Below are 16,273 nucleotides of genomic sequence, written 5' to 3' on the forward strand. Positions count from 1 at the left end.
ATTCAGCACAGAACCAGTCTTTCAGTCCATGCTAGTGTTTAGTCTCGATTTGAGCGTCCTCCCATCCTTATTTAATTAAGCACAATTCTCTATTCCCTACTCCCTCCCTCCTGTTTCCTTGCTTCCCCTTAAATCCAAATATGATTTTGCCTTCATGACTCACTGTGGTAGCAAGTTCCATGCTCTCCCCACTCCCCTAGTGAAATGTTTTTCCTGCGTTCCCCTATTTGATTTGGTGATTGTCTTGGCATCTAGTTTTGCTTTCCTTACTCAAGTGGAAAGACGTCTGTTAGGTCAACCATCATCAACTTTTTTTCAGGAGAAAAGATACCCAACATGTTCTTCATTACCTGATGGGTATAAATCTCAGTTCTGATATCGTGCTTTGACTTTTTTGTATTCTCTCCATTGCCTCCTTTTTGTAACATGGCAATCAGAACTTGGAAACTTTAGTGCACATTCAATTATTTTGCTACGTGTTAATCTGGATAGTCTAGAATGGCCTGAACATTGTTACTCCTTGAATATTAGTTTGATGTTAATGATCTCGTAGACCTCTGGCCATGACCCCTTTCCTAACCTACTAATAAATGTATAATCGTGTTTCTGTTGCCTCTGGATTATTTTGAAATGCGTGGATGTAATCTACCTGGACTGGGGGTCTTCTCTCGAGTATGATTAGTTTATTTAATATTTCTCCTTTTACTTTAAATATAACTATCATTTCTAACAGTATCTTTCAATGTAATGTCCATCTTTATCTGTCTCCTTAAGCATTGAAGCAAATAACATGGATTTTATATTGCTAAATTTTAATGAACGTATGTGAAATTAATCTATTTAAATACGCAAGAGGCTGTGCCTGTGCATGCGTTTAGCATCCCAAATCACTTTACAGCCAATTATATATTTTTTAAATGTAGTTACTGTTATGTGTAGAGAATGTGGGTAGCAGCAATTGTCACCCAGGATCCCTGGGTGACAAATAAATAACTAGATCATCTGTTTCAGGTGTTACCCCAACACCAAAAAGTATTTGAGAAAGTACGCCCAAGAATGCATGCTTGGAAGGATAAACTTTCTTAATTCAACTTTGCTGAATTAGAACAATAGACATTGGCAGCTGTTTAAGTCTTGGAGAAGTGAGAAATTGATGTGACTCTGCCTGATTGGTAATCTATTTCTGCTCATGTATTAGATAGTTTCTCTGTAAAAGAATGGAACATCCCCTTCCAGTTTCCACCACTTAACTAATAGTTTGCTTGAGTCAAGATATTTGCATGTGAAGGTTTTGCAGAAAAGAAAGAATGTTAAGAGCAGAATTTTATGAGTAGCTTATTTGGAAATATATATTTTAGCCTTTCAGAGGTACAAACTTGAGGTTCTGACCCATTAACTTTTTTGATCCCTTGTAGGAGGAATATGATGAGGATGATGAAGATGATGATACTGGAATTGAGGATGGTGATGACAGTAATGGAGGTAGTCCTGGTGGTGAAGATAATTATGATGGTGGTGATGCAGAGGTATGCAAAAATTGATCTTTGAAGATCTCTCGAGACTCTGGAATAAAGATATGGGTGAAATTGGATAAAATACTGCGATTGAAGTTTTTTAGGTGCCTCTTCCAGAAACTCACCTTTTTAAAATGGAAATTTGATTTCCTTGTGCCCAATAATGAGACCAGTAATCAAATTGGATAATATAGATTGAGGTTGTATGTATGATTTTAATGAATCTTATACCAAATATTTAGATTTCAACACACTGCATTCCAGTTACTGTTCGTTTTGTACACTATTCAATTCACCATGATGGATTGAGGGTTAGGCCTTTTAACCCTTGGACATGTTCAGCCATTGGTCCGTATCTAATATTTACCTCTTAATGCTCCATATCCTTTGACACCCAATAAAAATCTATCCATCTCATGCCATGAAAATTATTTGAACCCAGCATCCCCAATCTATGTTAAGATACTGTTGTAAAACCTTTCACCTGTCCTGTGTTCTCCTTTTTATCACTGCCCTGATGCCTGTCTTCTGGTTAGCTGCTGCAGAGGTGCTGCCATCTGGGATGATTTCTGTTTTAACGAGTTTTTAGGCAGAGTTGGAACCCCCCTTTCGTGATGGACCAAACCAAGATACCCGCTTTAGGTTGTGGCAGTATCGGTGATGATGATTTAATAGATTTAGCAAGCAGCCAATCGAGAAATGTACAATTTGCAATCTTCCCCAATTGGGGCTTGTGATTGGTGGAACCAGACAAAAGTTCCAGAAGGAGGACGGTTCTGACTTTCTAAAGCTTGCAGTTTCTGATTGCATATGTGATTAGGAGGTCACTGGCTACAAAGAGCAATGTCAGCAGAAAAGAACAATTTCATAACTATTGATCCTTTTCTCATCTTAAACCTTTCCCTTCCATTTCCGCCTTGTGTCTGCCTGGATGGAGGGTGGGACAGGGTTTTGGGATTAGGTAGATTGTTAGACCATTGTTCTGCTATTTCTTAATATATTAATCTTTTCCTCTTATTAATAAATATGTCTGTTAACGTTTTACTTACAATCTGGTGTCTGTATCTCATTGGAACAGTCCAAAATCTCGACAAGTTTATGAGAATTATTTGTTCATTCACTTGTGTTGCGACCCAGGGTCAAGGGGGGCTGGAACTGTCCGTGCACTCGCCCAGGACGTTGTGACGTTGTTACGGGTGGAGTTCCACATTTTCACGATAGTTTGTGTAGAAATAATGGTTTCTTATGACCTCACTCCAGAGGAAATAGTTTCTCTTACCTTGTTGAATTCCGTTATAATTTTAAACACTTCAATTATATCCCCCCTCTAATTGAGTACTCATACAAGCCAGGTTTATGCAACCTACCCTTCAACACTAATGTAATTTTCCCACTAAAGCAAAATGCTGCATGCATTCCAGATGGGGTGCGAGCCAAGTCTCTACAACAGAGGCATCACTTGAATTCCAACTCCATTTGAGATCTCAGTCAATATTCCATTAGCCTTTTTGATTTTATTTTGTACCTATTCTCAGTAACTTTTAATGATTTATGTAGCTGAACAGCCAAGTCGTTTTGACAACTCCACACCACTTGTTCTAACATTAGGTAGACTGAACCCTATTTTTTTTTTAAAAATAAATGTTTCAGTCGTCGAATTTACAGCGCAGAAGGAGGAGGCCATTTGGCCCATCAAGTCTGCACTGGACCTTGGAAAGAGTACCCTACTTAGACACACGCCTCCGCCCTATTCTCGTAACCCAGTAACCCCACCTAACCTTTTGGACACTAAGGGGCAATTTAACATGGCCATTCCACCAACCTGCACATCTTTGGACATTGGGAAGAAACCAGAGCACCCGGAGGAACCCAAACAGGGAATTGAGCCCGGGTCCCTGGCTCTGTAAAACAACAGTGCTAACCACTGTGCTACCATGTTGGGTTGATGTGATGACCCACACAACTTCATGTTTCACTCTGACAAGGTTTTTCTCTCATTCAGTATCTTTTTCCCTGTTCCTGTGATCATAGAATGCCTTCAGTGCAGATGGAGGCCATTCGGCCCATCAAATCTGTGCCGGCCCTCTGAAGGAGCACCCTGCCTACGCCCACCCCCCACCTTACCTCTGTAACCCCACTAGGGGCAATTTAGCTTAGCCTATTCACCTAACCTGCATATCTTTGCACTGGGAGGAAACCTCAGCACCCGGAAGAAACCCCCACAGACACGGGGAGAATGTGGAAACTCAGCACAGTAACCCGAGGTCGGAATCGAATCCGGGTTCCTTGCACTAAGGTAGCTGTGCTAACCACTGTGCCTCAGTGCTTTGTTCTCTACAACTTTCTATGCACCCTACTTGTGTATACAGCTCTCCCTTCATTTAAGTCAACTTTGTTAGACAGTACCAGGTACATTCTGACTAGCTACCAACAGCTTCAACTCAGTGATTATTATTTAGCAGGGAGTGACTCTCTTTTTACAGGGATTACAAATGGGAGATCTTTCGGGACACCATGACATCTGAGGTTGTAAGTTTGGAACATTTAACCCCTCTGTCAGTCTTGGTAATCCAACACCTGAGCCAAGTTGTCTGCTGTCAATTACCGACATGTCGGGTGTGGCACATTTTATTTTTAAAATATTTTTTATTCTTTTTCACATTTTCTTAAATTTACACCCACCAACAAACAATCAATAATAACAAATACAATGTCAATCCCCTTATCAACAACAACAATCCATCTTCTCACGAACTCCCCCCCCCCCCCCCCCCCCCCCAACAAGAACCCACGTGTCAACACAAACATCAAATAAAGAAGGAATCGCCCATAGTCACCATCAACATACACAGTTCCAACCCTCCTCCCTCCCAATATTCAATGTCATCCAATTCTTGAAAGTGCATAATGAATGACGCCAATGAATTGTAGAACCCCTCCATCCTTCCCCGCAGTTCAAACTTTACTTTCTCAAGAGTTAAGAATTTCAGCAGGTCCCCCCGCCACGCCAGGGCACAGGATGGAGAGGTTGACTTTCGCCCCAACAGCATCTGCCTGCAGACAATCAACGAGGCGAAGGCTACAACATCTGCCTCCGCACCCACTTTCAACCCCGGCTGGTCTGACACCCCAAATATGGCCTCCGGGTCAAGTTTGGCTGTGGCTCATTAATGGGCTTTGACCTGTTGCGGAAATTTGTATTTTAGAGATGGCCAGTTAATATCATATCCCACATGGCACCGAGGTCCCAGGTCCGATCCTGGCTCTGGGTCACTGTCCATGTAGACTTGCACATTCTCCCCGTGTTTGTGTGGAATTCGCCACCACAACCCAGAGATGTGCAGGTTAGGTGGATTGCCCCTGCTAAATTACCCCTTAATTGGGAAAAAATGAATTGGATACTCTTACATTTAAAAAATATATATATATCATACCCCATAGGCCTGTATCCAAACGATTAAATTAGCCCTAGATACAGCAATCATTCATGATCATAGCTATTAACCTGGTATCTAAGCTTTCGGACTTGTGTCGCTCACGATGGGAGGGGCAAAAGGTAGTGTATGCCACATATAAGGGCAGGAAATTTACTTGTGATGGAATTCTCAGTAGCCTTTATTACAAAGTATGCATTTTGAGCCCTCCCAATCATAAATTTGTTGGCATGTTAATTTTTAAAATCCATTCTGAAAGTTTAATCAGAAATTTGCATTGTGATTTTAAAGTAAGTAGCTTAATGTGCTGCTTAATTTTTGGCTCAACTTTTTCTTGGCATTATGTTATGGGGTTTTGAGTAATGTGACAGAGATGGAATTAGTGACTGCTTAAATTTATAAGTTTTGTGAGGATGGAACTTGTGACATTGATAATCAGCCTTATTCTTTTCTTCACTTTTCACGTAGGGTGCAAATGGGACAGAGCCTAGCACAGGCAATGAGCAAAGTGGTGGCTCTTGTAAGGAAGGAGAAAATACCCAAATTCCAGAAGACAATTGTGAGTATTGGCAAATTTCTTGCATTTAAACAACTGAAAGATAAAATGGTCATCAATTTATTTGGGGTTAAAGTTGCACTCTACAATTTTGGTCATAAATGCCTTTATGTGAAATTCCTTTCTTGTTTGTTTCACAAAGGCACAAATTCATTTACAGAAATGTTGTTTGGTTTTGTTACAATACCAGACAGCAGAGTTCAATATGTACAATTTGATATTTCGGACCGTGTTTTAGACCCAGTGCCTTTTGTTCAGAAAACAAAGGTAGTTTTGCAACTTGTGATAATCATATGGGGGGGACTTTGAGGGGAAATCCATTGACATTGAGGTTCAGAGTGGGGTGTGTATTTGACCATCGCCATCTTGTACGTTTAAAGGGACGTTGTGTCACTGAGACTGTTGTAGCTTAAGATATACTTTGTATACTTCCGGGTTGCGGCGATGCGGAGCTAAGCCACGCGATTCGGCAGCTCCCGCGAAAACGGACTTTTGGGCCCGCTAACGCAGCCCCAAAGGCACTTTTTTAAAAAACCAACCCGTGGGGAAGGAAGCAGAAAGGTCCCCTACAAACCTGCATGGATCGGACCCGCAGCGAAACGGCGAAAAAAGCGGCCCTGGAGCAGCAGGAGAAGAAAAAAGCAAAATGGCGGCGCCCACTGACAAAGAGGAGATGAAAGAGTCATCAAGTGCTGCTTCGAGGAGCTGCGTAAGGAGATGGTGGCGCCTATACTGGCAATGATTGAAAGACTTGGAGCAACCCAGAAAGCCCAAGAGGTGAAGATCCAGGAAAAAGTGAGTGAGAACGACGACGAGCTCGTGGGCCTGGCGGAGAGAGTGGAGCGGCACGAGGCGCTGCACGAGACGTGGGCGGGAAGACTCGAAGACCTGGAGAACAGATCAAGGAGAACATCTTGAGGATACTGGGTCTCCCAGAAGGAGTGGAGGGGGCTGATGCCGCGGCATATGCGGGCACAATGATCGGGACGATGATGGATGCGGAGGCCCCCCCAGGATTGCTGGAGCTGGATGGGGCGTACCGAGTGCTAGCGAGGAAGCCCAAGGCAAAAGAGCCGCAAAGGGCAATGGTGGTGAGATTTCACCGGTTTACGGACAGAGAGAGGGTCCTGAAATGGGCCAAGAAGGAACGGAGCAGCAAGTGGAACAATGCGGAGATCAGAATATACCCGGTTGGAGCGCGGAGGTCGCTAAGCGGAGACCAGGTTTAATCTGGGCCAAAGCGGTGCTGCATCGGAAAGGAATGAAATTTGGAATGTTGCAGCCAGGGCGACTGTGGGTTACACATAATGGCCAACACCACTACTTCGAAACGCCCGAAGAGGCGTGGACCTTTATACTAGCTGAAAAATTGGACTCTAATTGAGGGTTTGTGTGAGAGGGGGGTGTTTGAGGGTTGAAGTATGATGGTTGTTGTACATAGGGGGTCAACCACGCGCAGGAAATGCTATATGGGCTGGGGGAGAGGGACAAGGCCATGACAGGAGCTGCGCCATGGGGGGGGGGGGGGGGGGGGGGGGGCAGGCTTTGGAAAGCGCGGGGTTGTCTTTCCCGCGCGCGGCAAGAAAGGTGGGAAGGGGAACAAAGGAATGTACATTGATTGGGAGATTCCCACACGGGGGGGGTCAAAGGGATGGCGGGGGAAGCCGGGGTCAGCAGGTGTCAGCTGACTTACGGGAGGGATATGGGGGGAGCAAAAAAGCTAGACGGGGATCTAGCGGGGGGGGTTGCTGCTGCACTGGCCGAAAGAGAACAGGACACAGAAGAGGTGGCTGGGACGGGGGTCCCCCGGCTGGGGGACTGGAGAGTGAGGGAGACGCGGACAAGGGACTGGCCCAGAAAAGGAGATGGCTAGTCGGCCGGGGGGGACGGGGGTGAGAGTCCCTCCAATCTGGCTGATAACGTGGAACGTGAGGGGCCTGAATGGGCTGGTGAAGCGGGCTCGAGTGTTCGCGCACTTGGAGGGACTGAAGGCAGACGTGGCAATGCTCCAAGAGACACACCTGAAGGTGGCGGACCAGGTCAGGTTAAGAAAGGGAGGGGTAGGACAGGTATTTCACTCGGGTTTGGACGCAAAAAATAGAGGGGTGGCAATTCTGGTGGGAAAGCATGTGTCATTTGAGGCCAAGACTATCGTAGCGGATAATGGAGGGAGATATGTGATGGTGAGTGGTAGGTTGCAAGGGACGTGGGTGGTGTTGGTAAATGTATACGCCCCGAACTGGGATGATGCGGGATTTATGAAGTGCATGTTGGGGTGCATTCCGGACCTGGAGGTAGGAGGACTGATAATGGGAGGGGACTTCAATACGGTGCTGGACCCAGCACTGGACCGCTCCAGATCAAGGACGGGAAGGAGGCCGGCGGCGGCCAAGGTACTTAGGGGGTTTATGGATCAGATGGGGAGAGTGGACCCATGGAGGTTTGCAAGACCGCAGGCCAGGGAATTTTCTTTTTTCTCCCACGTGCATAAGGCTTACTCCCGGATAGATTTCTTTGTTCTGGGCAGGGCGCCCATCCCGAGAGTGATGGGGACGGAGTATTCTGCCATAGCCGTTTCGGACCATGCCTCGCACTGGGTGGAACTGGAGCTGGGAGAGGAGAGGGACCAATGCCCGCTGTGGCGGCTGGATGTGGGACCGCTGGCCGATGAGGTGGTGTGTGGGAAGGTGAGGGGGTGTATCGAAAGGTACTTGGAAGCCAACGACAACGGGGAGGTGCGAGTGGGGGTGGTATGGGAGGCGTTGAAGGCGGTGATCAGGGGAGAGCTGATCTCCATCAGGGCTCATGGAGAGAAGACAGGGAATGGAAAGGGAGAGGTTAGTGGGGGAGATCTTGCGAGTGGACAGGAGATGCGCAGAGGCCCGGGGCCGTACGGGTTCCCGGTGGAGTTCTATAGAAAATATGTGAACCTGCTGGCCCCGCTACTAGTGAGGACCTTCAACGAGGCAAGAGAGGAGGGAACCCTGCCCCAGACAATGTCGGAGGCGACAATCTCCTTGATTCTAAAGCGAGACAAGGATCCACTGCAATGTGGATCGTACAGGCCGATTTCACTCCTCAATGTGGATGCTAAGCTATTGGCGAAGGTACTGGCCACTAGGATTGAGGACTGTGTCCCGGGGGTGATTCACAAGGACCAAACTGGATTCGTAAAGGGCAGGCAGTTAAATACCAATGTGCGGCGGCTCTTAAACGTGATAATGATTACATCGGAGGAGGGAGAGGCGGAGATAGTGGCAGCTATGGACGCGGAAAAAGCCTTTGACCGAGTAGAGTGGGAGGACGTCTGGGAGGTATTGTGCAGGTTTGGGTTCGGGGGAGGGTTTATTAGATGGGTTAAGCTCCTTTACAGCGCCCCGGTGGCGAGTGTAGTGACGAACCGGCGGAGGTCGGAGTACTTTCGGCTGTGCCGAGGGACGAGGCAGGGGTGCCCCCTGTCCCCCCTGTTGTTTGCATTGGCGATCGAACCCTTGGCTTAGGGAGAGGAGTCTCACTTAGGGAGTCTCAAAAATGAAGGGGGATAGTCTGCGGGGAGAGGAGCATCGAGTATCGCTATATGCGGATGACCTGCTGCTATACGTGGCGGACTCAATGGAGGGGATGGTGGAGGTCATGCAGACTCTGAAGGAGTTTGGAGAGTTCTCGGGCTACAAGCTTAATGTAGAGAAGAGTGAGCTTTTTGTATTACAGGCAGGGGACCAAGAAAGAGGGATGGGGACCTACCGCTGAGGAGGGCGGAGAGGTGTTTTCGGTATCTGGGGATCCAGATAGCCAGAAGGTGGGGGGCCCTACATAAACTGAATTTGACGAGGGTGGTGGAGCAAATGGAGGAGGATTTTAAAAGATGGAACATGCTCACGCTCTCGTTGGCGGGTAGGGTGCAGTCGGTCAAAATGGTGGTCCTTCCGAGGTTTTTGTTTGTGTTTCAGTGCCTCCCCATAGTGATCACCAAGGGCTTTTTCAAGAGAGTAGGTAGGAGTATTACGGGGTATGTGTGGGCAAATAAGACCCCGAGGGTTAGGAGAGGGTTCCTGGAACGCAGTAGGGACTGAGGAGGGTTGGCGCTGCCAAACCTGGGGAGCTACTACTGGGCAGCAAATGTGTTGGTGATCCACAAGTGGGTTATGGAGGGAGAGGGGGCGGCATGGAAGAGGATGGAGATGGCGTCCTGCAAAGGAACAAGTCTGGGGGCGTTGGTGACGGCACCGTTGCCGCTCACGCCGACAAAGTATACCACGAGCTCGGTGGTGGCAGCAACGCTAAGGATCTGGGGCCAGTGGAGACAGCACGGGTGCAATGGGAGCATCGGTGTGGTCCCCGATCAGGGGTAACCATCGGTTTATCCCGGGGAAGATAGACTGGGGGGGGTTCCAGAGCTGGCATCGGGCGGGGATCAGAAGAATGGGGGACCTGTTCATTGACGGAACGTTTGCGAGCCTAGGGGCACTGGAGGAGAAGTTTGAGTTACCCCCGGGAAATGCCTTTAGATATATGCAGGTGAGGGCTTTTGTAAGGCGACAGGTGAGGGAATTCCCGTTGCTCCCGGCACAAGAAATTCAAGACAGGGTGATCTCGGGCGCATGGGTTGGGGAGGGTAAGGTGTCGGAAATACACCAGGAGATGAAAGAAGAAGGGGAAGCGCTGGTAGAAGAGTTGAAGGGTAAATGGGAGGAGGAGCTGGGGAGGAGATCGAGGAAGGTCTGTGGGCGGATGCCCTAGGTAGGGTGAATTCCTCCTCCTAGCTTTGCCAAACCTAGGGAGCTACTACTGGGCAGCAAACGTGGCGATGATCCGTAAGTGGGTTATGGAGGGAGAGGGGGCGGCATGGAAGAGGAGGAGATGGCGTCCTGTAAAGGAACGAGCCTGGGGGCGTTGGTAACGGCACCGCTGCCGCTCTCACCGACAAAATACACCACAAGCCCGGTGATGGCGGCAACACTAAGGATCTGGGGCCAGTGGAGAAGGCACAGGGGTGCAATGGGAGCATCGGTGTGGTCCCCGATCAGGGGTAACCACTGGTTTGTCCCGGCGAAGATGGACGGGGGGTTCCAAGGCTGGCATCGGGCGGGGATAAGAAGAATGGGGGACCTGTTCATTGACGGGACATTTGCGAGCCTAGGGGCACTGGAGGAGATATTTGAGTTACCCCCGGGAAATGCATTTAGATATATGCAGGTGAGGGCTTTTGTGAGGCGACAGGTGAGGGAATTTCCGTTGCTCCCGGCACAAGAAGTTCAAGATAGGGTGATCTCGGGGGTATGGGTCGGGGAGGGCAAGGTGTCGGAAATATATCAAGAGATGAAAGAAGAGGGGGAAGCGTAGTAGGGAGTAGTAGGGAAAAGTAGAAGAATTGAAAGGTAAATGGGAGGAGGAGCTGGGGGAGGAGATTGAGGAAGGGCTATGGGCTGATACCCTGGGTAGGGTTAATACCTCCTCCTCGTGTGCCAGGCTCAGCCTGATACAATTTAAGGTGGTTCACAGAGCGCATTTGTCGAGGGCGAGGCTGAGTAGGTTCTTTGGGGTAGAGGATAGATGTGAAAGATGTTCAGGGAGCCCGTCGAACCATGTCCATATGTTTTGGTCATGCCCGGCATTGGAGGGGTTCTGGAGAGGTGTGGCGGGAGTAATATCCCAGGTGGTGAAAGTCCGGGTCAAGCCAAGCTGGGGACTAGCAATATTTGGAGTAGTGGATGAGCCGGGAGTGCAGGAGGCGAAAGAGGCCGGAATTCTGGCCTTTGCGTCCCTAGTAGCCCGGCGAAGGGCCTTGCTATTGTGGAAGGAGGCGAAGCCCCCTAGCCTGGAGGCCTGGATTAACGACATGGCGGGGCTCATAAAATTGGAGAGAATTAAGTTTGCTTTGAGAGGGTCTGCTCAGGGGTTTTACAGGCGGTGGCAACCGTTCCTAGAATATCTCGCGGAGCGTTAAGGTCGGTCAGCAGCAGCAGCAACCCTGGGGTGGGGGAGAGAACGAGAGATTGTTTGAGGGGATGGACGAGCGGGAGATGGCATGGAGGGTGGGGGGAAACGGTACGTGCGGCCAAGAGCCAGTGTATAAAGCTATGTAAATATACCATCTTGCCATGTATATATCTTGCTCAGGGAGATTTTGCGTTATTTTGTTACGGGGGGGGGGGGTTACTGTTTGTAAGGGGAAAAATTGTGTTGTTAAAAAACTTTAATAAAAATTTTTTTTTTAATTTAAAAAAAAATAGATATACTTTGTAGCCCCTGTTAATCTTAAAATCTATGTGTATTTGTAAAGCTTAGGGGAGGTAAAGGAATATTGTATCATTAACCTTTTGATGTTTAATTGGTTTTTTCCCTGTTGCTAAAACAAATTAGCTGCCCTGTGATTCTGTTCCTCCATGTTTTATAAATAAAAGTAGAAGTTAGTCTTTTGACTGAGTTCCATTCTAGAATCTTCCTGTCCAGTTATAACATCAACTGGGATCGTAACACTTAACTTGCAGTATTCTGTATTCCACAATGCATGAAGGTTAGTATAAATTTTTTGCACAGCAGAATTGGTCGCTGTGGTGTTGAAAGATCCATATGGTGGCTTTGTGCTAGGAGGGAACCCGAAAAAATACCCACGCTGCAGGAATACATTGAAAGGCCATATCCTTAACTTAATTGAGTCTATTTTAATCTTGTAATATTCCTGTTACTGTTCTGTATGACATGCTTTTACTCAAACAAGTACATTAGTTATGCAACTATGAGCAAGATTGCAGCAATGTTAAAGAATAAAGATGCTTGAAGCATCTCACAATTGATGGACCCACCTACTTTAATCTTACACAATAGCTTATTTTATCCAAGCATATCTATTCAACTTGATTAAATATGGTGCATAGAATTGTACCTGCTTTTTGACTGTCCTGAAAAATAGTGATCAATTGTTTCAGCATCAGGAGGTAGAATTTGACTTTCATGAAAATAGCTATGACTAATTTAAACAGTTTGAATTAAATTATGGCATTAGGTTCTCCAATTAATTTTGTAGCCTGCATGTCCTGTGATTGTCGTATAGTGCGGGAAAGAACTTTGGCATGAAGGGGGAAAAATGGGCAATTTAATAAAAGTAGGAAACAAGTAAGTTTATATTATGAGCTGATCTCTTGTTTAACAGAAGAGTATTGTATCAAAAGTACAAATGCTTGGTGTAATTATTATTATTAGCTTGTATTCGTGAAGTTGTATCTAAAATTTCAGTTTGCAAGTTGTAAAGTCAAATGATTTATAGTTTAATGCTACTTGTCTTCTTGATTATGGAACGAAGTGCTGAATTAGGACAAAGTTGCCTTGAAATAAGAATAATTGTTCTTTTTGTCAACAGCTGGAGGTGAAGGTAATGTCCCCAGTACAGAATCATATAGCACAGAACCTTCAAGAGATCAGCAGACCATGTCTGAAAGACAGGCTCCACGACCTCTACGATCACCACGAAGACCACCTCATCCTCTTCCTCCACGATTAACACTTCAACCTCCAGCACAAGAGCTGGGACCACCTGCACAGGTACCCTGATTTAAGTGGAAAGATAATGCTGCTTATATCCTTTTTTTTAAATTGTATTTTATTACAAACATGTATCAAAACTGGTTGCAGCGAACAAACACCCCAGGAAACAGACTTCCAATAAGCAACTATACAGTCTGTACAGATTTTTGCCCTTTTTCACCCCCCCCCCCCCCCCCCCCTCCCCGTGATGAACATCCCCCACCTTTCCACAAACCCCCCTGAAGAGCCCCTTAACTCATATTTTATCTTCTCTAATCGCAGCAAGTTGTACAGGTCACCCAACCAAGCCTCTACCCCCGGTGGCGATGCCGACCGCCACTCCAGCAAAATTCGTCATCTTGCAATCAGAGAGGCGAAGGCCAAGATATCGACCTTCCTCCTCTCCATGAGCACCGGCTTCTCTGGAACCCCAAATATCGCCACAAAAGGGTCCGGGTCCACCACCTCTTCCACTAGCCTGGCTAAGACCACGAACAGTCCTGCCCAGAATCTTCCCAATTTTTCGCAACCCCAAAACATGTGCACGTGATTTGTTGGCCCCCGCCCACACCCCTCTCGCTCATCTGCTACCCACTGAAAGAACAAAGACCCTACTCATTCTCGCCCTGCACAGGTCACATGCACCCTGTGCACCACCTTGAACAGTATCAGGCTCATATTTGCACAAGAGGAGGTCCTGTTTACCCGACGCAGTGCCTCACTCCATGCTCCCCAATTCCTCTCCCCTCCCAACTCTGCTTCCCATTTCTCCTTGATCTTCACCACCTGCTCACCTCCCTGCTCCCCCAGCCACTTGTATGTATCCCCAATTCTTCCCTTCCACATGCTGAATTGTATCCTTTGACTACAACTCCAGACATTGAGGAACAGTTCTTCAGCCAACCAAAGTATCTTTCACTATTGTCCACAAATTGAATTCAGTGGCAACATTTTGGATAAAGCTCGAGGTCATGATTAAATTTACACTGACTGCAGTTTTTTAATTTGCATCTTATTCGGAGCTTTTCAATTACATCAGGAGTTGAGCAGTAGAGCCATTAACTACAAATTATTTGCCCTGAATTCTGGTTAATAATATTTATTATTGTCACAAATAGGTTTACATTAACACTGCAATGAAGTCACTGTGAAAATCCCCTAGTCGCCACATCCCAGCACCTGTTCGGGTACACCGAATTCAGAATGTCCAAATTACCTACAGCATGTCTTTAGGGACTTGTGGGAGGAAACAGAGCACCTGGAGGAAACCCACACAGGCACAAGGAGAAAATGCCGACTCCACACAAACAATGACCCCAGTGGGAATTGAACCTGGGACCCTGGTGCTGCGAAGCAACAGTGCTAACCACTGCTACTGCCCAGTTGTAAACTGTGTCAACAGCTTGTTTGGCATCCTGGAGTTTCCCGACATGGTAAAATTCAGGGAAGTGTGCGACTCTCGCCTTGTACTCTGGCATTCATCCAGCAGAGAGGGCCACAGTCCCTGGAGGCTCTGTGATATATGGTATACTCAGGATGCAAGTTTGAGTTGACAATCTGAGAACTTTACTGCAAATTTTGATTGTTGAGGACCAATCCCTTCCTTCTTTCCCGTTGCTATTCCAAATTTAAATTCTTCTTTCCAGTCACTGTCCCAGATTTGAATCCTTCTTGAATAAGTCAACATCTGCTCTGCCTCTGCAAATGCTCGATCTGGGCACCGAAGCCACCTGCTTACCAACAGAAATGTCAACCTTCCCATTCTCCTCTAATAATAATATAATAATCGCTTATTGTCACAAGTAGGCTTCAATGAAGTTACTGTGAAAAGCCCCTAGTCGCCACATTCCGGCGCCTGTTCGGGGAGGCCGGTACGGGAATTGAACCCGCGCTGCTGGCATTTTTCTGCGTTACAAGCCAGCTGTTTAGCCCTCTTGTGTTAAACCAGCCCCTCATGTGTCTTTTTCGGTACAGATGTCTTGCATCCGTACCAAAAAAACTAACATGGGGCCAATTTTCCCAATTCCTTTTTATCCTGATCACCCTACCTATTAATTGGACTCTGTCAATGGATTAGTGATCACTGCTCTCCTCTGTATTTCCCTTCAAATGTCTGAGTCATGAGCAAATCCCTTTTATCTGCATCATGGCTTTGAATGAAAGCTGCCTGACATACTTTCAGCTACCTCCCTATTCAAACAGTTGTGAAATAGGTATAGCCCATATAACTTCGGTCTCGAGCAGGGGCCTCCCAACCTGTGACTTCCATCTATATGCCGCCACCAGAAGTCCTTAAATTATACGTAGATTTCATGTATTTAGGGTGACATGACACAGTGGTTAGCATTGCTGCCTCACGGCACCGAGGTCCCAGGTTCGATTCCAGCCACGGATCACTCTCCTTGAGGAGTTTGCACATTCTCCCCGTGCCTGCCTGGGTATCGCCCGCACAACCGGAAAATGTGCAAATAGATGGATTGTCCATGTTAAATTGCCCCTTAATTTGGGAAAAAAAAGAATTGGGTACTCTAAATTCATTTAACAAAAGATCTTGTGTTTAAAATCTGTTCAGTACAAGAGCGGTTTCTTGCTGTTATAATGGGTACCTTCTAAAATCCAAGCTAGAAATATGACTTGCCTCATCTGTTTTGAAGAATGGAGATGTCTATATTTGACATTTGTACGTTCTTCAAAACTAATGATATAGATGCAGGATGGGTTGATGCAGTTTTGTGTTTGTAAGAATAGTTTTTCTGTTCTTCAGCGGTTCCCACCAGCAAGACGGCCTTCATCAAGCCGAGGAGGAATCCAGCTTACTCCAGGTGTTGGAGGTGTGGTAAGTAACGATAAGTAGTTGAAGTGCACACTTACAAAATTATGCAGCGTTTGTTACTTTTAGCACCTTGTTCAAACAAAAAATTATAAGCTTCACCTTTTCACTGACTTTCTGGCTTGCTAGTTTTCCTTTTCTTCCCTTTTCCTTGTGGTTTTCCCCTCTCCTGCGTTCACTTGCAATTATTTCATGGATCCACTAGAATATCTCCACAGACCCCTTGGGACCTTGGTTTGAGAACTACTTGCTGAATTAATAGCAAAGCACATGTCACTGTAGATGCTTCAGACAAACTTGCATTTATCGAGTGCCCAATGTTTTTTTAGTTGAAGGGTCCTTGTTAAATGGATTAATAATCCCGCATCATAAATCTTAAATACCATATAATCGACAGGAAAGTGCTGCACGTCGA

At 46.5% G+C, this 16,273-nt stretch overlaps 1 protein-coding gene across 1 annotated transcript in view; it reads left to right on the forward strand.

Annotated features, from left to right (window-relative positions):
* Positions 1 to 16,273, forward strand: part of tprb (translocated promoter region b, nuclear basket protein) — a 243,904-nt gene that overhangs the window by 200,518 nt on the left and 27,113 nt on the right. Inside the window, exons 41-44 of the mRNA XM_072511248.1 lie at positions 1,416 to 1,526; positions 5,417 to 5,507; positions 12,865 to 13,046; positions 15,793 to 15,864. Coding sequence (XP_072367349.1) covers positions 1,416 to 1,526; positions 5,417 to 5,507; positions 12,865 to 13,046; positions 15,793 to 15,864 — 456 coding nt within the window. The remainder of the gene's footprint in view (positions 1 to 1,415; positions 1,527 to 5,416; positions 5,508 to 12,864; positions 13,047 to 15,792; positions 15,865 to 16,273) is intronic.

The sequence above is a fragment of the Scyliorhinus torazame genome, chromosome 7, assembly GCF_047496885.1.
Source record: "Scyliorhinus torazame isolate Kashiwa2021f chromosome 7, sScyTor2.1, whole genome shotgun sequence".
NCBI classification, from domain to species: Eukaryota; Metazoa; Chordata; class Chondrichthyes; order Carcharhiniformes; family Scyliorhinidae; genus Scyliorhinus; species Scyliorhinus torazame.